The sequence below is a fragment of the Hypanus sabinus genome, chromosome 21 (genome assembly GCF_030144855.1).
Source record: "Hypanus sabinus isolate sHypSab1 chromosome 21, sHypSab1.hap1, whole genome shotgun sequence".
NCBI lineage: Eukaryota > Metazoa > Chordata > Chondrichthyes > Myliobatiformes > Dasyatidae > Hypanus > Hypanus sabinus.
The window spans coordinates 59,037,423-59,059,341 of NC_082726.1; the positions used below are offsets into that span (position 1 = coordinate 59,037,423).

The 21,919-nt window shown below is 41.1% G+C and overlaps 1 protein-coding gene across 3 annotated transcripts in view; it reads right to left on the reverse strand.

Moving 5' to 3' along the window:
• Window positions 1–231: 231 nt before the first annotated feature.
• The window catches only part of hmg20a (high mobility group 20A), a 75,349-nt gene continuing 53,661 nt past the window's right edge, over window positions 232–21,919 (reverse strand). For 2 of the 3 annotated variants that reach the window (XM_059946660.1, XM_059946662.1), the window contains 6 exons: window positions 19,710–19,842; window positions 19,266–19,303; window positions 9,818–9,893; window positions 8,374–8,589; window positions 6,969–7,101; window positions 232–4,460 (listed from right to left, as the gene is read on the reverse strand). In XM_059946660.1, coding sequence (XP_059802643.1) covers window positions 4,457–4,460; window positions 6,969–7,101; window positions 8,374–8,589; window positions 9,818–9,893; window positions 19,266–19,303; window positions 19,710–19,842 — 600 coding nt within the window. In that variant the 3' untranslated portion in view covers window positions 232–4,456. Of the gene's footprint in view, window positions 4,461–6,964; window positions 7,102–8,373; window positions 8,590–9,817; window positions 9,894–19,265; window positions 19,304–19,709; window positions 19,843–21,919 lie in introns of those variants that run through there. The other variant, XM_059946661.1, reaches the window with a different exon arrangement.

The following is a 21,919-nucleotide window of genomic DNA, read 5'->3' on the forward strand; positions in this document are numbered from 1 at the left end:
GAATTTGGCAGAAATTGTGGTAAAAATTCTTGAACTTGTTCCAGTGTAATTCAAATTGTTATTTTTCCACAAGAACAGATATATCTATCAGGCTATGATTTGGAGAATTTGGACAATTAGTAAGATTCCTTAAAGGACAAAGTGTATTTGTGGTGATCTTATCCAGTTCATTAATCTGCTCCTTGGGAGTAATAATGCTAATTCTTATTTAAATAAAGGCACAGAAAGAAATTAACTTTCATAAATATTTAATACATCATTCATTTTAAACTGCAGTTACACTGTAACTCCATCAAAATACAATCCGTATACACCCGTTAACACTTTGAAATAACATCTGTATTGTTTCTACAGAACATTCTGAACTTTATGTTTATTGCCATCATGTCTACTGGCAATGATTTGGTTCAGGCTGTGCTTCCTAACAACATTCAGGAAACAGCTCATCAAAATATTATGAGATCGGTATGACTGCAAATGGAAATACTGTAGTTTAAGCCCCCCTGCTTTAAAGTTTCTAGTTTGTAAGGCCACAAAATTAATCTGTATTCAAACAAAATGCAAAAGTTGCTCTTTAGGGGATTAAATAACACCCAAACAAGATTCAGCTGCAGAAATAGACTAGAAATTGTTAACAAAATTGTGAGTGTTTCTTCTCATCTGGTATACTGTGCTGCACTCTCAAATCTTGACAAGATAGAAGAACAACAGAATTAGTAAAGGGATAGCCAAGTTCTATGTACATTTTTACTTAAAAGGTGAAATGGAAAAGACAGACATGAGGTACATATGGCACCAAATCTTCAATTATTTTGTTTTTTTCTCATTAGCTATGATGTAATTAGACAAGTGGCAGTAGCAGTCTAATATATTATTCTTCATAGAAAAGAACATAACGAACATCTATGGACCCTTAGAAAGGAGATGCATTCAGCATACTTTCATTTGGAGTTGCCAGAGTGATGAGGAAATGGGAACCAGATTTTCTTGAAAAGTAAATGTAGCACCTCAGCCGTCGGCCAGGAATTCTTCTGGTATCTCTCCAGTGCTTCCAACCACCCTTATGTTGTTCGTGGGGAGTACAGGTTGAACTTCACTTTTAATGCTTTGTTTAGTCTGTTGGCTACCACTCAAGAATGTGCAAAACTGGTACACTGGACATCTGTGGAACCTTAGTCAGTATGAGAAGATAAAATTAATCTATAAATATAATTGTAAATGACTACCCAAATTATCACACTCATTGGAGAGTGGTGCAATTTCACTACTAAACTGGTTCGATATCCAGTTGTGGAAAGTTTCAACTATTATGGAATGTTAACTCCCCTCCTTTACTTGACCATGCAAGGGTCCACATTTCACATAAGTTCACCTGATATCCACTTGAACTTTACAACGGAAAGCACTAGACATTGCTCAAGAACTAAACATTTCCACTTTGGTTCAGAAAGGAGGACAATCCCAATTTAGGACACAGCTTCCAGCTGTTCCAAATAATAATCTTGCTGGTACTGAATGAGTTACTCTTAGTGTTACAAGTGCTGGCTATACCACACTGCAACACTTCTGAAGACGCCCTAAATCTAGATTAATAAATAATAAGACCATAGACATGGGAGCAGAAATAGGCCATTTGGCCCAACATGGCTGATTTATTTTCCCTCTCAGCTCCATTTTCCTACCTTCTCTCCATAACCTTTGATGCCTTTATTAATAAAGACGCTATCAATCTCTGCTTTAAATATACACAATGACTTGGCCGCCACAGCTGTCTGTGGCAATAAATTCCATAGATTCACCACTGTCTGGCTAAAAAGAAATTCCTCCTCATCTCTTTTGAGACAGAGCCTTCTAGTCCGAGATTCTCTCATTGTAGGAAACATTCTCTCCACATCCACTCTATGTAGGCCTTTCAATATTTGGTAGGTTTCTATGATTCATTCTTCTAAACTCCAATGAGTAAGGGGCCAGAGCCGTCAAATGCTTATATGTTAACCTTTTCAATAACAGAATCATTCTTGTAAACCTGCTTCAGACCCTCTCCAATGCCAGCATATCCCTTCCTTAGATATGGTGCCCAAAATTGCTCACAATATTCCAAATGTGGTCTGGCCAATACTTATAAAGCCTCAGCATTACATACCTACTTTCATATTCCAGTTCTCTTGAATTGATTTTTAACATTGCATTTGCCTTCCCTACTATTGGCTCATCTTGCAAATTAACATTTAGGGAATCCTGTACAAGGACTCCCAGGTCTCTTTGTACCTCCAATTTCTGAATTTGCTCCACGTTTAAAAAAAGTCGACACTTTATTCCTTCTAGCAAAGTACGTGACCATACACTTCCTACACTATTTCATTTGCCTCTTTTTTGCCCATTCTCCTAATTTTTCCAAGTCCTCCTGCAGACTCCCAGCTTTTTTAACACCAACTCTACCTACCTATCATCTGCAATAATAATCTAACCAATACGTTAGTGCTTGGTCAACAAGGTTAACCCGCGACTTGGGATCTGTTCTCAAGATGAGGCTTTCCATTGTAGGAATTCTGAAATATTGTTCCGATCCCGAAAATGTTGATTCCTTTTATCACCTACCAGCCTCCACCTAACTCGTACATCTACATATTGATTATTTCCCCTCTCTGTTTTCAGTCCAGTTGCAGGATCTCGGGTCAAAATGACAACTGTTTATTCCTCTGCATAGATGCTTCCTGACCTGCTGAGTTCCTCCAGCAATTTCTGTGTGCCTCAAGATTTCAAGCATCTGTAGAATCTCGTGTTTACGTTGAGCATCCCTTTGCTTTCGTGATCTGCAGAGTTCTTCTCTTGTTTAAATTTGCTCCAGATTCTAGCATCTGCAGTCCCTTGCAGTACCTTCATTGCCAACCCTCTCTGGCTTAGAGTCCAACACTCAGAAATAAACGCAGCAGCCCTACCACTGTTTCTTCAGCCTTTCCACATTACATTGATTGTAATTCACAAGCAGAGGCAACAGAATTCACTGTCCCTCCTTTCACAGCCCAATATTATATAAAAACATATAATATTCTAAAATGTCAGACAGATGAGAGGATATTCCCATTAGTTAATTTCCAATTGTACTTAAAAATACAAACGTTTTGTTTGGGTCATTTAACTAACTAATAACAATAACTTAAGCAACACACACAATAACTTATAATACTCGTTGCAACAAGTCAAACTTACTTTGGGGTACAGGCTTTAACATGCGCGATTAGTTGCAATTTTCTTTCCTCTGTTGAAGGTGTTGTTGAGATACATTGACCTACTTTTCATTTTCCATGGAAGCTTACATTAAGATTCTACAGCAGGAGATTGAGGTGGGGCAGCTTATAGGGAGATGTGTTAAAGTTCATTTACAATAGCAAAGCAGTGACATTTAAAAACAAAATCAGGAATCTATGGCTCTAAATGTTATAAAATCAGGAATAATCTGTATAAAAACAAACATAATGTTTCAGAGTGATACCCTATCATTAGACTGACTTAGCTCTTTATTAAAGGTGATGGTTTCCTTTTACTTCAGAAGTATACTGAAGGAGAAATTTCAGACGGGTAGGAAACTTGAACAATTCATTCTCCCCAGACTGGAGAAGCTGCAGTCAATTCTAGCGTTCCTATTGTCAGAAGATGATAGTCTTAGTTTTCCACATCGAGCAGATGCAAGCTTTAAGCAAGGCTACAAACTGCTGAGAAGTCTTGATAGGATGAACAGGAAAGACATTTCCCTCACAGAGAGGGCAATCAATGAGATCCATAGATCTAATTGGCTTAAATACAGGGGATGTGAGGAATATTTTTATGCACTCAAGCTACTGAGGACTGGGAAGTGGGGTTAGCTTAATAAGTTTTGCTTTGACAGCCATGGCTTTATTGGGCTGAATGACCCGTGCTAGTTGACATCAAGAAGTACTGATACCACCTTTCCTATCTTACTCCAGGCAGTAACATTACCTAGTCAGTTAATGGGGAAACATTGGTTAATGGTTAATACTTGAGAGATACCTTGGACTGGTCACTTCAACCAGAGCTGAAAATGATGAGATGAATTCCTTAAACTTCAAGTTACTTGCTGGCACATACAAAAAAGGGAGAAATCACCCCCTATGAAATAAATGACTGAGCACGAAGCCTCTAATGCTGCACAATATAACATACAATTAACACGAGAAAATTTGGCATGAGACAATCATGAAGGAATTAGAAGACACCACTGCTGCTGCCTAAGCAGTCCCCTGTAGCACTTCAGTATTTGGCCTATTAGAATGAGAGAGAACCTTGCTTGGAACAATCCTTCACCCAGTCAGGCTAAATTGCAAGGCCATAGACAGTAGCTGCCATTTTACTTGCAATGCAAATCCAGCGACACCTTCCATTTCATACTGCCCAGCTATGTGAACAGATGTTGATACCTCCAGAGTCAATCACAATTTCAACTATGTATAGGAAGCAAAAGAGAAAGAGACCATGTTAAATTAAAAAGCATTTAGTTCTATTTAGAATTACAACATAACAAAGATTTAATAATCTAGCCAGAACTTAAAGACTGATGTTAAAACCAGTTTTAATCAACCAACACATTTTTCCTTCTCATCTGGTTTTTGCCACTATCAGGCAATACTGTTGAAAACAGATACCGAAACCCAAAATAATTCTACATTGATGTGCTTTGAGTCAAATACACATTTCTTTCCCCCTCCAATATTCTGTCTTTCTTCTATGATATAAACAATTCCTTGTAAGCAGCACATTTGATGAGTACCAGCAGTTCTGCTAAACCTTATCCACATTAGAGAGCAAGAGACTTCTGAAGTTCCTATGGTTTCAATCACTATATTTAATATAAAAGGCACAAGTTCAATCAGTCATGTTACATTTTCAAAGGGAAACTTTAACTTCCATTTTGTTCTTCCTCCCTGTTGTTCCTCTGGCAAGGTTACGACATTGACAACCTGAGCTATGCAATCATTTGACACAATGATTCAACTGCAACCCAGCAGGCAAATTAATACCTGTACTTTGACTTCTGCTTTTGTTTTTGGTGTGTGTTCAATGCTTTGTATTCACAAAATGCACCAACAGCTTTTAAAATAAGTTTTATTTTTCCTGAGTGGGAATGAAAAAGTTCACCTTGCTTTTCAGAGAATGAGACAAAAATAAACGTGCATGCAAAAGAACTCGCAGCATCACTTACTTTCTCATGGCTGGAAAGGCCAACCTTTCCAAGTACCCCAGAACTCAACCTTAAGATGTTCTGGGAGTGAAAGTAAGTAGATTAGGAGGCTGTTCAGTGTAGCACCTAGCTTCAGTCTGAGGGATGACCTTGAGCTTCCTATTGTCTCCATTTTACTCGTCTATTCCACCCTGATCTATTGGGTTGCGACCTCCTGTATGTTACAATCACATAAGCTAGAGAAGCAGCAGTTCATCCTCTTTTTGAGAATGCTGCAGCCTTCTGGACTCGAATATATTGAATGTAGCTTCAGATGACTCAATTTATCTATTTGTACCAGACATCTGTGATACTTAGTTCAGCTTGCTTGTTTTCACACCCTTTTTATCTCAATTTAAGGTTCTTATAGCCACGGGGTTGGGGGGGGGGGGGGTGGTATAGTGAGGATAAGCTCCCACTACCTATTAAATGCTCCCAATAGTGCGTGTCTCAAATACCCTCTGACAACCAAGTCCAGCTCCTGGCCTTCATGTGTGGCTTAGCTACTAAGCCTGGTGGAACCGTTTCTACTGAGAAGGGTCAAAGGTAGATTACTGGTGCCTTAAAGCCAGTTGCTTTGGGTAGATGGGGCTCATCAGCTGTGGTTGGCAGCTCATCTAGGAGAAGGAAAACTGATCTCACACCTCCGTTGCTTTGAGGCTATACACACTCATCAGTAAATTCCGAAGAAAAATCTGGAGCTGGAATCACTAAGGCAGCTCTAAATCGAGTTCAACATTGACTGGTGCTAAATTCTATCAGCCTCTGCCATTCCTTTGGATTGATCAGCTGTGTGGAGAAGGGGAGCCTGCTGCATGGACAACACCTTGCTCTCTGCATTGTACTGCCCTGGCTTGCATATCACATAGACAGCTAGGACACAATATTGATGTTCGACCCTGACCAACAAAGGGTCTCTCTATCTGGCAATTGATGACAGGCCACCTGACTTGCCAGGCATATCTTCCAATTCTGCATTGTACAGCTCCTTTTTTGTCTACGTTTCTTTTCCCTAATTCAGGAGGAGGAGCTTAGGAGGATTAATGGCGCCTAGCAGCGACTCCTTTGCTTGCATCTTCGGAAACAGCTCTATTTCCCTCTTTAATATCTCTATTTTTCTCTTTCAGGGTTCTTATGAAGATCCTGACCTGAAGTTACATGTTGACTACTGTTCTTTATGAGAATGGGACCCCCTCTCAGGGTTTCATGTTACTTGCTGCTGCTTACACGTGGGAGGGAGGGGAGCTGAGAGGGTGCTTTTGGGGTTCTAACATTTAACTGTTATTCATTCTTTGGGGGCACTCCTCTGTTTTTGTGGATAGTTGTGAAGAAAAAGCATTTCAGGATATACGTTGTATACATTTCTCTGACATTTAATGTACCTTTGAAACCTATTCACTAGTTGATCAGGGAACCTTGTTTGCATCTTATCTCTGTGATTACCCTGTTTTTACCTTCTCAAAGATCCCTAATGCCCTTGGTTTCTGCTTAAGGAGCTGTGATGACCATGAAGGAGGCACTCATCTCATGAAAATTTCCTATTACTTCATAATACAATTGTCAACCTACTCTGCACCAGATAGTGACACAGTCCACAACCACTGTATAAACTGTTCCTGCAAGTATTTTTTCATGTAAGTATCCAACTAAAACTCAAATTAACTAACAAATACAGATTATCCTCTTAACAACCACGACAATCACAAAGTGCTTTTTGATGCAGGCTCCTCACCTGTCAAGTCGGCTGACTACATCTCGCACTGTAGTAATGAGATTCTCATTACTTTGAGGGTTGGACAGAATAATGCCATGTAGTTTCCTCATGTAGGAATCAATAGTATCCAGCGTGGGAATCTCCCCAGAGCCTGCAACATAGAAAAAGGAAAATTCAACTTACAGAATTAAAAGCATATTTAAAAATAGAGACAAAAGATTCTGTAGATCTTGAACAATACACACACAAAATGAACTCAGCAAGTCAGGCAGCATCTATGGAGGGGAATAAACAGTCAACATTTTAGGCCAAGAACCTTGAAGACTGGAAAGGAAGGGGACAGAATCCAGAGTAAGAAGGGGGGAGGAAGGGAAGGAATACAAGCTGGCAAGTGATAGATAAAATCAAATGAGGAGAAGATGGGTGGGCAGGAGAGGGGGAGGAAGTAAGAAGCTGGAAGGTGCTAAATGGAAGAGACAATCCCTAATCTGGCTTCAAAATAAAGATTGAAACCAGAGAGACCACCTATGTTGTCTCTGTCAGATTAGATTTCAGGTCGCCAAAAACGTGACAGCTGCCTTCAGTGCAACATGGAGGTGAGGCATCACCTTAATTATTCAAGGACATTCTGTGCCGACTCCTGGCAGCAGATCACTTTAAGAGACCGACATAAAGAACCCCAACTCCCAATCAGAATATACAGTCAGTGGCCACTTTATAAGATATACCTGGTCGTTAATGCAAATATCTAATCGGCTGATTATCTGGCAGGCAATTCAATGCATAAAAGTGGGCAGACATGGCCAAGAGGTTCAGTTGTTGTTCAGAGCCAACATCAGAATGGGGAAGAACTATGATCTAAGTGACTTTGACTGTGGAATAATTGTTGGTGCTAGACGGGATGGTTTGACGATTTCAAAAACTGCCAAGCACACACAACGACCTTTAGAACTTATAGAGAATGGTTCGAGAAGCAAAAAACATCCAGTGAGCAGCTGTTAATGCCTTGTTAATGAGAGAGGTCAGAGGAAAATGGCCAGACTGGTTTAAACTGACAGGAAGGTGACAGTAACTCATATAAACATGTATTACAACAGAAGAGCATCTCTGAATGTACAACACGTCAAATCTTGAATTGGATGGGTTACAACAGCAGCAGATAACGAATATACACTCAGTGGCTACTCTATTTGGTACAGGTGATACCTAATAAAGCAGCCATTGAGTGTATAACCTGCTTATATATCAGACCAAATTTTGTTTCATGCTTAAATGCATAGAGAGTGTATCATATTTTTCAATTTTAATTAGGAAATCCTTGCACTGGTTAATGTCTGTTGCTATTTTCAAAAATCTAACTTGGAACTGCTTTCAGCGTTCCATCTTAAAATACTCTAGTCTGGAATCGTGAAGGTTTAAGAACCTGGCAATGGTACAGTGGCAAAGCTGGATGTCAGTGCTTGCCGCAAAGTATCCAGGTGCTGCTGGAGGACGACATTTCGGTTCCGTTCTTGCATCACGTCCACCTCCAGCTTCTCAACTGCTGTTTTCATGCTCTCCACGTGTTTCTGCAAAGCTGCATTTCTTTCTTCATATTCTATATTGGATTTCCTCAGCTGCCGGAGTTCCTTCTCCCGAGCTGTGTATCAAAAAATTAAATGATTACATTTTAAATTGAGGAGACAAATTATTGCAAATATAGAAACTTGAAATTGGGGGAAAAATCAATTGTACTGAGATGAAATCTCCTTATTGGTGTGGAAGAGCATTGGAACTTGGAGTCATGATTTACACCCAGAAATTAAAAGAATTCTAGGTTTTATCTCAAAAGGTATATAACTTAATTGTACAGCAAACATTTAATGGTGGGTCTCTACCATTAAAACTGCAGAGTACTGTCACAAACACAAGAAAATCTGTAGATGTTGGAGATCCAAAGCAACACACACAAAATGTTGGAGGAAATTAAAGGCCAGGCAGCATCAATGTAAAAGAGTAAACAGCCGACATTTCAGGCCGAGACTGTCCTTCAAGACTGATGAAGGGTCTTGGCCCGAAATATTGACTGTCTACTCTTTTCCATAGATGGTGCCTGGCCAGCTGAGTTCCTCCAGAATTTTGTATGTGTTGCAGAGTACTGTGTGCAGTAAGAGGAGAGACAGAGGCTTGATGAGGATGCAAGATAGAATACAACACAAGAAATATCAAAAGAAAGCCAAGCGACCCCTTGGATAATTTTCCTGCCTGGTCCTCGTAATTCTCAAATCTTACATGGTTGACCTCAGCCACAAATATGCCTAATGATTCAACATTCATGTAATATCATCTATTAACTACATTGAGAACAAAACTCCAAAAAAATCACAACTCTTATAGGAGAAATTCCTCCTCATTATTATTAAAGTCTAGTAGAAGAAACATGGATACAAGGGAAAAACTGATAAAAGTCTGATTCTTTCAGAATTCAGATGATTAAAAGTGCTTAAAATTAAGAAAGATTGGTCAGGGTACACAGGTGGAAGCTGCTTCTGATTATTATGGGAACAAAAGACTCGGTACAAGTTTAAATTTGTGTTACTTTGAATAGAAGGCAGCAGACAAATCCCAATATAGAAGATATTGAAACTACGGAATCCTGGGTTAGCTGCCAAAATTATAGCCTGGGTTTCTAAACAAAACAAAAACAGCTAAAAGTGATATGTGAACAGAATGATTAAATGTGAATAGAACAATTCACTGCTAAGATGGTCTGTTTGGGCCCATTGCCTTATTTTCATAGCACAGATGCTTTCTACGTCTCTCTTTGTTCTTATCTACCCTCCCCCAAAGTTGAAAGAACTGTTCCAGAACATAGTGTGTCTTCCTACCTTTACTGTGGTCTAGGAATTCTTCAGAGAAAATAGGAATATCAAAGACAGACCGATCCTTGAGGTCACTCTGCTTCTGTAAAACAAATCGTAAATGTCCAATAAAAACAGGGTTCTTCCCAAGTTTTAAGTCTATTCATGTTATCAAGAATCCAAGCAACTTAAAGAAACATTTTTCTTGTTTCTAAAGAAACAAAATGGTTTCATTATGTAGAAACCAAATTCAAAATTCTGTCACACAAAAATACCAGTCTTATAAAAAAAAATTGCTACACATATTGAGACAAATTATTTCTCTTCCACTATCCTACCATTTGCTCACTAAACCAGACCACATGGAGAACCTCTACTGGGCTCTGTTCATCTGGCTCACATAGCAAGCTATCAGAAGATATTCAAGAGGTCCGAAAAGGTATTATACTCGACTCATGAGCTTATTGGCATCTCATTTGTTACTCAAGTTCAAGCTTAATTATCACTTAACCATACATGAATACATCCAAATGGAACAGTATTCCTCTGAGGCGAAGATGCAAAATATACACAGCACAACACACACACACACTCACAGCACATTCAAGATAGCAAGCATACCATCACACACAAATAAATAAATAAATAAATAGCCCGAAATCCTGAGTGACATATCCCACAAGTTGATGGTGCAATTCCCGGCAGTTTGTAAACGAATGCATGCACGCAATCCAGCTTGTCATTCCACTGATCTAACATGAGAGGAAAGCAGCAATGGGAGAGGCAAGTCCCCAACTGAGCATGAATGCTGCACTACACTGCCTCCTGCATCTCCTCTCCTTGACTGCAGCAGCAGGCTTGCCCACCACTTGAGACCTAGTCCTCGCTACAACCGAGGCCCCACTGTCTGTTGCACTAACAAAGAAGGGAAATGGGTCTGTGGTGTCTTATATCATCAATGTCCAACAAGGTCTTGCAATTGCAAGAGAAAAGTCCAAGACAATCACCCGCCATTACACTTCATGCCACCTTCAAGCACCAACTCTGATGCCTTCCTGTAGCAGGCAACAACACAGTCTACACCAAGTCCAGCTCCTCCGCCAATAAGCAGCTCACTGATGGGGTAGATCTGCAGTCCCTGAAAGTTGAAGTTCAGCATTGTCTTGCATTTGTAAAATAAAGACGCTTTAAAAAGCCTAAACATTTTTGTTTGGCCCCGAGGGGCCACTGTGTCTAACAGTGTAAAGTTGTTCAGTGATGCATAGTTCCATAGAGCTGGGTTTAATCCTGACCATGTTCTGTCTGTCTTGAATTTGCACCTTCTCTTTCTGCTGCATTGTCGTCATCGTGGCTATCCCTTGAGGTCGAGGATGCTGGTCTTTGTTCCATTTCCACAGAGCGAAGATGTCTGCGCGTGTATTTGTTCAATGTGTACTTGATGCTGCACTCCAAGAACCACATGATACTTCACAAATCAATTGATTCCAATGGCATGGAAACCACGACGATTGGAGCTGATGGATTTATTGCAGCCTTCATCCGCCTTCACAGCCGTTGAGTTCAAAGTAACTTCGTCCACCTGTTCCACCGTTGAGGGTTGGATTGTTCTTTGTCAGGGACCTCACCCTCGACCTTACCGCCACGGGTGACCCTACCAGGAGCACAGCTCCAGATGGTATTGCACTTGGGATCTCAGGACCACACAAGCTTCTCCACCACGACAAGGTGACAAACCACGAAGAAGTCTGGCTACATGGGTTCACTCTAAATGCTTGGTTTTCTCCCACATCCCAAAGACATATTAATTGGTATGTTAGACACAAGAGGGACTGCAGATGCTGGAAATCTGGAGCAACACAAAATTCAGTGGGTCATGCAGCATCGGTGGAGAGAAATGGAGAATCAACGTTTTGGCTCGGGGCAGTTCATTGAGATTAACCTGGGATGTAAACTGCTCCTGATATGTAGGTGAGTGGTAAAATTTGGGTGTGGGTTGAGAACAAGTGGTGAGTGAAAAACAGGATCAATTCAGGAGTAGCAGAAATAGGTGGTTAAATGCAGAGTGGACTCTGAAGACCAAAGGGTATGTTTCCATGCTTCATCTCTCTCTAACTCTGTACCTTCAAGAACATTGTAACTGTGAACTACCTTAGGGCTCCAATGGCTGTTGAACGATAGCTCCCATTTTCCCTGATACTTTTCTTTAACTGTATCTTTCATGAAGACACATTTTACTTTTATTCTTCATAGAATACTTGCAGTACAAAGAACAAATTTTAATTTAATAATAGCGACAAATAAAAGATGTATTTAAAAAATAGAGGCACACATTTGCTCTCAATTCTCCTCTTTTTCATTGAAGCAGACTTTTGTACAGTCAACCATCCAGCATTTCAACAGATAATTCCTCAAAGACAGCTGACAGCAAGTTGCAAGAAGAATGAACAATGCAATAACAGTTCTTATTTAATTATTCAGCAGTACAATGCAGAGTAGGCCCTTCTGGACCTCATCCAACAAACCTGACGAATGCTAACCTAATCATGGGACAATTTACAACCACCAATTAACCTACCTGGTACATCTTTGGAGTGTGGGAGGAAACCAGAGGACCCAGAGAAAATCCACACATTCCATGGGGAGGGTGTACACAGAACCCTTACAGAATGGCGCTGGAATTGAACTCCAAACTCTGAAATGCCTTAAGCTGTAAAGTGTTGTGCTAACAGCTATGCTAGCATAGCAGCCTATATTTGAACACAAACTAAGGGAAGCTATGTATTCATTTGGAGTGCAGAAGAGGTCACACAGCTAATCCCAATTTACTTCCCAAATGGAACTGACAGGTGGGAATTCAGTGAAATTCTTGATTTATTTTGCAGCCTAAGTGTACCCACTGCTGCCTTGTGTAAATGAGCTAAATTTATAGTGACTTGAGATCTCAAGATGAAATGTAGATTCATCTGGTCTGTAAGATTGCAATCTGGTCTGGACGATAAATTGGACTACATCCAACTCCAACGAAATACTCAGCAGGAGTACAGAGTTTGCTGTCCGTATGTTTTTATAGAAACATGGCTCACTAATGGAATTTTGGACACTGCCATTCAGCTGGATTGGCTCGCCTTGTTTCGTGCGAACAGGGACACAGCTCTCTCTGGTAAGACTCACAGTGGAGGCTTGTGTGTTTACATCAACAAGGAAGGGTGTAAGAACTCTGTGCTGGTTTCCAGATACTGCTCATCGTTAGTGGAGTTTGTGGCTGTTAGATGCAGATCATTTTATTTGCCATGGGAATTCACCTCTGTCCTTATATTCAGTGTCTACATTCCCCTCAACCCTAATGCTCTGTGAACTGTACAGGACTATTAGCGAACTGCAGAATGCACACCCTGATGTACTGTTTATTGTTGCTGGTGATTTTAACCACGCGAGTAGTCAGTGCTCCCCAAATTCCATCAGTATGTGGACTTTGCAACAAGGGTGGAGAATGTGTTGGACCTGGTTTACACAAACATCCCTGATGCATACCGGGCACAGCCCTGCCCCCACCTCAGTTACTCAGACCACATCTCTGTTATGCTAATCCCAGCATACAGACCGCTCATCAGGCGCTCCAGACCAGTTCAGAAGCAGGTGAAAACCTGGCCAGCAGGAGCCATCTCTGCTCTTCAAGACTGCTTTGAACACACTGGCACATGTTCAGAGAAGCTGCAACCGATGGCGACTCTACTAACAAGCAAGTGCATTAATGATGTTACTCTGTCCAAGACCATCACTATACACACTAACCAGAAGCCATGGATGACCGCAGAGGTGTGTGCGCTACTGAGGACCCGTGACTCTGCCTTCAGAGCAGGCGACAAAGCAGCCCTAACAACAGCAAAAGTCAACCTGTCCCAGGCCATCAGAGGGGCAAAGCATGCACATGCCCGGCGAATCCATAACCACTTCCAGGACAGCGGCGACATACGGCATAAGTGGAAGGGCATCCAGGACATCACCAATTACAAGACAACATCACCAGACTGTGCGGATGATGCCTCCCTCCCAGATGCAAAAAACCCTGTGCAGGGTCAACCCATGGAAGGCTGCTGGAACAGACAACATTCCTGGTAGAGTGCTCAGAGGATGCACAGACCAGCTAGCATATGTTCTCACTGACATCTTTAACATCTCCCTGAGCAGCACCACTGTTCCAATGTGCTTCAAGGCCACCACCATCGTCCCTGTACTGAAGAAGTCTTCAGTGTCCTGCCTAAATGACTATCGTCCCATTGCACTCACATCCATCATGAAGTGTTTCGAGAGGCTCGTTGTGAGGCATATCAAGACCCTGCTGCCCCCCTCACTGGACCCCCTGCAGTTTGCGAACCATCCCAACCACTTAACAGACGATGCCATTGCCATCACCCTCCACCTGGACAAAAAAGACACATATGTTCAAATGTTGTTCATAGTCTTCAGTTCAGCGTTCAACACAATCATCCCTCAGAAACTGATTGGAAAGCTGAGCCTACTGGGCCTGAACACCTCCCTCTGCAACTGGATACCAGACTTCCTGACTGGGAGACCTCAGTCAGTCCGGATCGGAGGCAGCATCTCCAACACCTTCACACTGAGCACAGGGGCTGTCCCAGGGATGTGTGCTCAGTCCACTGCTATTCACTCTGCTGACCCACAACTGTGCTGCAACGCACAACTCGAACCATATCAAGTTCACCGATGACACGACTGTGGTGGGTCTCATCAGCAAGAATGATGAGTCAGCTTACAGAGAGGAGGTGCAGCGGCTAACAGACTGGTGTAGAGCCAACAACCTGTCTGAATGTGAACAAAACAAAAGAGATGGTCGTTGACTTCAGGAGGGCACGGAGCGACCACTCCCCACTGAACATTGATGGCTCCTCGGTACAGATAGTTAAGAGCACCAAGTTTCTTGTGTTCACCTGGCGGAGAAGCTCACCTGGTATCTCAACACCAGGTCCATAACAAAGAAAGCCCAGCAGCGTCTCTACTTCTGCGAAGGCTGAGGAAAGTCCATCTCCCACGCCCCATTCTCATCACATTCTACAGGGGTTGTATTGAGAGCATCCTGAGCAGCTGCATCACTGTCTGGTTCAGAAATTGCACCATCTCGGATCAAAAGACCCTGCAGCGGATAGTGAGGTCAGCTGAGAAGATCATCGGGGTCTCTCTTCCCGCCATCACGGACATATAAACTACACGCTGCATCCGCAAAGCAAACAGCATTTTGAAGGACCCCACACACCACTCATACAAACTCTTCTCCCTCCTACTGTCTGGGAAAAGGCACCGAAGCATTCAGCCTCTCACAACCAGACTATGTAACAGTTTCTTCCCCCAAGCTATCAGACTCCTCAGTACCCAGAGGCTGGACTGACACGTTACTGCCCTATTGTCCTGTTTATTACTTATTGTAATGCCTGCACTGTTTTGTGCACTTTATGCAGTCCTGGGTAAGTCAGTAGTCTAGTGTAGTTTTTTTTTCTGTGTTGTTTTTTATGTAGTTCAGTCTAGTTTTTGTACTGTGTCACATAAAACCATGGTTCTGAAAAAACATCTCAATTTTACTATGTGCTGTACCAGCAGTTATGGTCAAAATGACAATAAAAGTGACTTGACTTGACTTGACTTGACATAAAGATTCAACCCTCTGAGATAAATGAGTTTTGTTGGCCTGGACCATATATATTACCAAAGACAAAGGACTGGCAACCTTAAAGGGCATTAAGGTGGATAAATCCTCAGGACCTGACCAAGTGCATCCTCAGATCTTGTGGAAAGCTAGGAAAGAAATTGAAGAGCCAAGGACGTACATATCATAATCAAAAGCCAGGAGGTTGGTAATTTGCTGACAGCTAGATCTACGGCATTCAACTCTGTACAAGAAAACCAGGTATGACTTGCGGAAGGCTATTTCAAGAGCTAAGCAACAAATTTGAGTGAGATTGGAGGAGACATCAGATGCAGCTTTATACCTCCTATAAAGCAAAACCCAACATTATGAATGGTGGTAATGCTTCACTCTCAGATAACCTCAATCCCTTTTATGCTCGCTTTGAAAGGGAGAATAAAACTACAGCTATGAGGATCCCTGTAGTGACTCTATGATCTGTGTCTCGGAGGCCGACATCAGGCTGTCTTTCAGGAGGGTGAATCCTTGCAAAGTGGCAAGACCTGACAAAGTACCTGGTAAGGCTCTGAAAAACTGTCCCAACCAACTGGCAGAGGTGTTCAAAGACATTATCAATCTCTCAATGCTACAGTCAGAAGTTCTCACCTGCTTCTAAAGGGCAACAATTATACCAGAATCAGAATTATTATCACCTGCATGTGTCGTGAAATCTGTTAACTTAACAGCAGTAGTTCAATGCATTACATAATATAGAAGAAGACGGGAAAAAAGTAATAATAAGTAAACCAATTACAATATACGTATATTGAATAGAGTAAATATCTAATCAGCCAGTCATAAACTTAAGAATTTCTGCAGCAAAGTGACGTCACAGTGAAGCAGCAAAGTGACATCACAGTGAAGCAGCAAATTCTTAACTCTTCTCCTCAGCTGCCAATCACTTGCCCCTGGTGTCCCACCTCCCTTTCTCCCATGGTCCACTCTCCTCTCCTATCAGAATCAGAATCAGGCATGTGTTGTGAAATTTGTTAACTTAGCAACAACAGTTCAATGTAATACATAGAAGAAGAAAATAATAATAATAATAAATAAGTAAATCAATTACAGTATACATGTATTGAATAGATTAAAAATCATGCAAAAAACAGAATACACATCAAAAAAGTTAGGTAGTGTTCAAGGGTTCAGTGTCTATTTAGGAATTGGATGGCAGAGGGGAAGAAGCTGTTCCTGAATTGCTGAGTGTGTGCCTTCAGCTTCTGTACCTCCTACTTGATGGTAACAGTGAGAAAAGGGCATGTCCTGGGTGCTGTGGTCCTTAAGAAGAGCCCAAGTAGAGCAGTGTGAGCTGCCTTAACAACTATGATCCAGTAGCACCCACATCTATAGTGATGAAATGCTTTGAGAGGTTGGTCATGGCTACAATCAACTCTTGCCTCAGCAAGGACATGGACCAACTGCAACTTGCCTATCGCTACAATAGTGTACAGCTGATGTGATCTCATTGGCTCTCCACACAGCCATGGATCACATGGACAATACAAATGCCTATGTTAGGATGCTGTTTAGAAACTACTGCTCCAGTGGTTAACACTATCATTCTACAGTCCTGATTAAAAGGCTCCAGAACCTGGGCCTCTGTACCTCCCTCTGCAACCGGATCCTCGACTTGCCACAATCTGCGGGTTTGGAAATAACATCTCCATTCCACTGACAATCAACACTAGCATCCCTAAAGGATGTGCGCTTAGCCCACTGCTCTACTCTCTCCACACTCATGAATGCGTGGCTAGGCACAGCACAAATACCATCTATAAATTTGCTGATGATATAACCATTGTTGGCAGAATCTCAGATGGTGAAGAGAGGGTGTACAGCAGCGAGATATATCAGCTAGTTGAGTGTTGCTGCAGTAAAAACCTTGCATTCAATGTCAGTAAGATCAAAGAGCTGATTGTGGACTTCAGAAAGAGTAAGATGAGGGAACATATACACCTGTCCTCAGAGGGATTAGAAGTGGACAGAGTGAGCAACTAGGTGTTCATATCCCTGAGGAACCCAATATGGTCCCAACATATCAATGCAGCTATAAAGAAGGCAAGACAGTAGCTATATTTCATTAGGAGGTTGAGGAGATTTGGATGTCACCTAAAACACTAATTTCTACCAATTTACAGTGGAGAGCATTCTAACTGGCTGCATCACCATCTAGTATGGGGGTGGTGCTACTGCACAGGATTGAAATAAGCTTAAGAGTTGTAAAATTAATCAGCTCCATTATGGACACTTTGAGAGTCGAGCTAGCAACTCGGGCTCATAAAAACCGGACAAATGTTAAAGAAATGGCCAGGTTTCCGCTCAATGCGCAGAAAGGAATAACAACATATCGTGGGCTCTAGCCTTCATAGTATCCAAGACATATTCAATGAGTGGCGCCTCAAAAAGGCAACATCCACCATTAAGGACTCCGACCACCCAGGACATGCCCTCTTCACATTGTTACCATCAGCAAGGAGGTACAGAAGTCTGAAGGCATGATTCAGGAACAACTTCTTCCCTTCTGCCATCCGAATTCTGAATGGACATTACACCCATGAACACAACCTCACTACTTATTTAATTATGTGTGTATATATATATATATATATATATATACACACACACATATATATTATACCCTGTAATTCACTTTTTTTCTATATTATCATGTATTGCATTATACTGCTGCCACAAAATTAACTAATTTCACAACATATGCCGGTGATATCACACCTAATTCTGATTCTAGAGGGCAGACTTGCAGATCAAATGTACAGATAGAGTGAGTTGTGAGTATCTGTGGAGAAGTTTCTGCTCTTAATTCTCACACATTCCATTACTTACTTCTATAACATCAGTTCTGGCATGGCAACAGAAAATCACTCTAATGTACATTATAATGTCCAGAAAGCAATTTCTTTTCTTTATTTTTTCCAGGAATAGCACATTCCCTTGTGGAGATGCTGTCATTTTCAAGGTCGTGAAATACAATCTTTCAATCCACAGGGCTTGTGTTGAAGCACTATTCATATCATTCTTGGAAATCTGGAGCCCATAACTGATCCACTGCACAAACAATTACTTCTAAATTGAGAAAAGTTTAGTGGAATAAAATCTGTAAGCTACTTCATCAAATCATTATTTGCTAAAATTGTTAAGTTTTTTTGCAATTCATTCTTCAGTGTGGTATTTCAATTCTACTCTAATTACAATTGCATCAAGGGGCATGAATCTTGCAGTCAAGGCATTCCCCATAGAGAATGGAAATTGATCGTGTGAAATTCCCATATGGTTGAATGATGAAAACACCGCTGAATGTAATCCCAAGCAATGATGATTAAGTTACAATGCTAGTAAGACTGCAATTAGTTTTGGCATCCCTAGGTTTAATATACTAACTATCACAGTTGTATTCAATGAACCCACACCCCCGCCCGCCACCCTCCCCCCCACCAGCCAGAAAGTTCATGTGTGTGAATGTCATAATGTCATATAAAGTAATTACTTCTGGCTTCAATGCCTTTCACTGCCATCTTCAAGATAAAAAATGGTCAACTGGGTGTGATACTGAATGACGACTGCTGCCCACTAAGTGCCTTCAGTAGAAGGAGCCAGCAAAATATTTGCTCTCACAGCCATTTATTGATGTTGTTCAGAAGGGCATTAACATGAGGCTAATTGTCTTTGAATAACTGATCAAAATTATTATTAAAGTTAGTTTTTTTTAAATTTATTATTGCTTAGCTGCAGTGTTGGGAAAAATATAAAGGTTCTTACCTCAGTAACAGGAATGTTATTGGCTCGAGTTCCCTCATCTAAAGACAGGGGAGATATAAAAACAACATTCCACATGTTAAAACTGAGAGAAATCAATCCATTGTCAGACTCTAACCTTAGTTTGTCCCCTGGCTTAAGTCAAAGAACACATGAACACAATGTTTTATTTGGGTTAGCTTTATCCTTCTCTTCTTAAAATGCATGTTAATTCCCTGAATCCCGTCTTTATATTTTGGTGTACAGCCAACTGAGGGAGTTTTGCCTGCATCTGGCACAAGTTCTTTACTGTAAAAAATGTCTTCATATTGCTGCTTGAATAGGAACATAGTTTGAAGAAAACATGCTGTGGAAAACAACATGAACTTCAAATGTTTCTGGAAGTTAATTGCATCAGTAATGAACTGCTGACAAAATATGTCTTAAACCAAGTCTCACAATTTTTACCTTGGCTAAGTCCTTTGGTTCGTCGTTTTTCATCTGCTTTCTGGGTGAATCTTTTGTAGGCTTCCGTCTGTTGGTATTGCTCCAGTTCCTTCATGTAACGCTCTTTGTCTTTCTCTGCCTCATCTAAATAATGCTGCATAAACAGAAAAGAGTGATTAGGAATGGAGTGCATTAAGAATTTACAGGGATAATGCCAAGCAAAGAACACAAACTGATCAGTTATTCACCTACAAGCATCTACACCGAGTATGACAGATAATTTGTGTACTCACAGGGGTACGTGTTCATTAAAAATCTCTGTACACAGTACACTTGTAACAATCCTTTCTTGATTTTTGAAAATAACAATATCAGATTGCAAATGGCATACCTTTGCTGACCTAAGTAAACATACGATTCCAGTAAAGAATTGTAATGAAGCAAATCAATTCTCTCGTCAATTGCATTACTGCAGGCAGTTACAGTGCTTTGAAAAAGTATTCAGCCCCCAACCTTTTGTTCACATAAATAAGTATAACAGCCAGGGATTTTGAGCAATTTAACTGAGAATTTTTATTTGTCAGTCACATGCTCTACCTTGTTTTCCACAGTAGAGCCCATAATACAGGGAAAATTGTAACGCATGAAAAACAAAAACACTAAAACTGAAATGTCAGCACTTCAAAAATATTCATCCCCCTTTCCTCAGTACTTAGTTTTAACCACCTCTTGTAGCTACAACTGCCAGTAGTCTTTATGAATAAGTCTCTATTAGCTTTGTGTAACGTGATGGAGCAAGATTTGCCCAATCATTCTCCTCACAAAATTGCTCAAACTGTGCTAGGTTAGTTGGGGAGCAACAGATGACAGCAATAATGAGGTTTTGCCAGATGTTAAGGTCAGGATTCTCAGCCACTCAAGCAAGGGCATTAAATTTCATAATTTGAAGCCACCATAGTTGCTTTGGCAGTGTGCTTTGGGTCACTCTTCTAGTGAAGGATGAATTTCTTCCACAGTTAAAGCTTTCTGGCAGAGGGGTTTATATCCAGAATCTCTCTATATTTAGCAGCATTCATCTTCTCATTAATCCTGACTAGATTTCCAGTCACTGCTGCTGAAAAGCATCCCCATAGCATGATGCTATGATGCTACCTCAACCATACTTTACAGCAGGGATGGTGTTACCTGGCCAATGCACAATATTAGATTTACGCCACAGGTACTGCTCAGTATTGAGGGCAAAAAGTTTCACTTTAGTTTCAGCTGACCACAAGAACTTCTTCCACATCTTTACAGTAACTTCTTCAAAGTAACCTTTTGCAAGGATTTTTTTTAAACTTGGGTCTTCTTCCTTACCACTCTTCTATAAATACCCCATCCCCTAAAAACCTAGTGTTACAGAAACACAAACATACTGGCCCAGGACAGAGGATTAGTTGAGCTGCTGTCAGAAGCTTATGACCCAGTAGGGACGATGGGCTTAAGCAGTAGGAGAAATCAAGCCTACAGTTTTGCATCTAGAAGTTTGGCATTAATCACCATAACAGTAGTGAATTACATCTTCATATTCACCATCCCATATATTTATGCATGCTCCTTAATCATGACATGAAAAAGCTCTAATATCATAGTATTTAGAGATTGCATCTATACAGTAAACAGCTTTAGCAGTTCAGATACAACACACACAAAATATTGGAGGATCAGAGATGATGGCAGGCATGGGTCCCAGCTATGCCTGCTGTTTGTCAACTACATAGAACAGTCTATGCTCAAAGCCTACACTGGTATCACTCTCCAACTTTGTCTATGCTACATTGATGACTTCATTGATGCTGCTTTCCGCACCCACGTGGTGCTTGTCGATTTTATCAACCTGGAATCCAACTTCCACCCTGCCCTCAGATTTATCTGGTTCACCTCCCAATGTGATCCCACCGCCAAGCATATCCTTCCCTCCCCCCACTTTCTGCTTTTCATAAGGATTGCTCCCTAAGCAACTCCCTTGTCCATTCATCCCTCCCCACTGATCTCCCTCCTGGCACTTACCTTACAGATGGAACAAGCACTATACCTGCCCCTACACCTCCTCCCTAACTACCATTCAGGGCCCTAAACAGTCCTTTTAGGTGAGGCAACACTTCATCTGTAAGTCTGTTGGGGTCAGCTGCATTATCTGGTGCTTCTGGTGTGGCCTCCTACATATTGGTGAGATCCGTGTAGATTGGGAA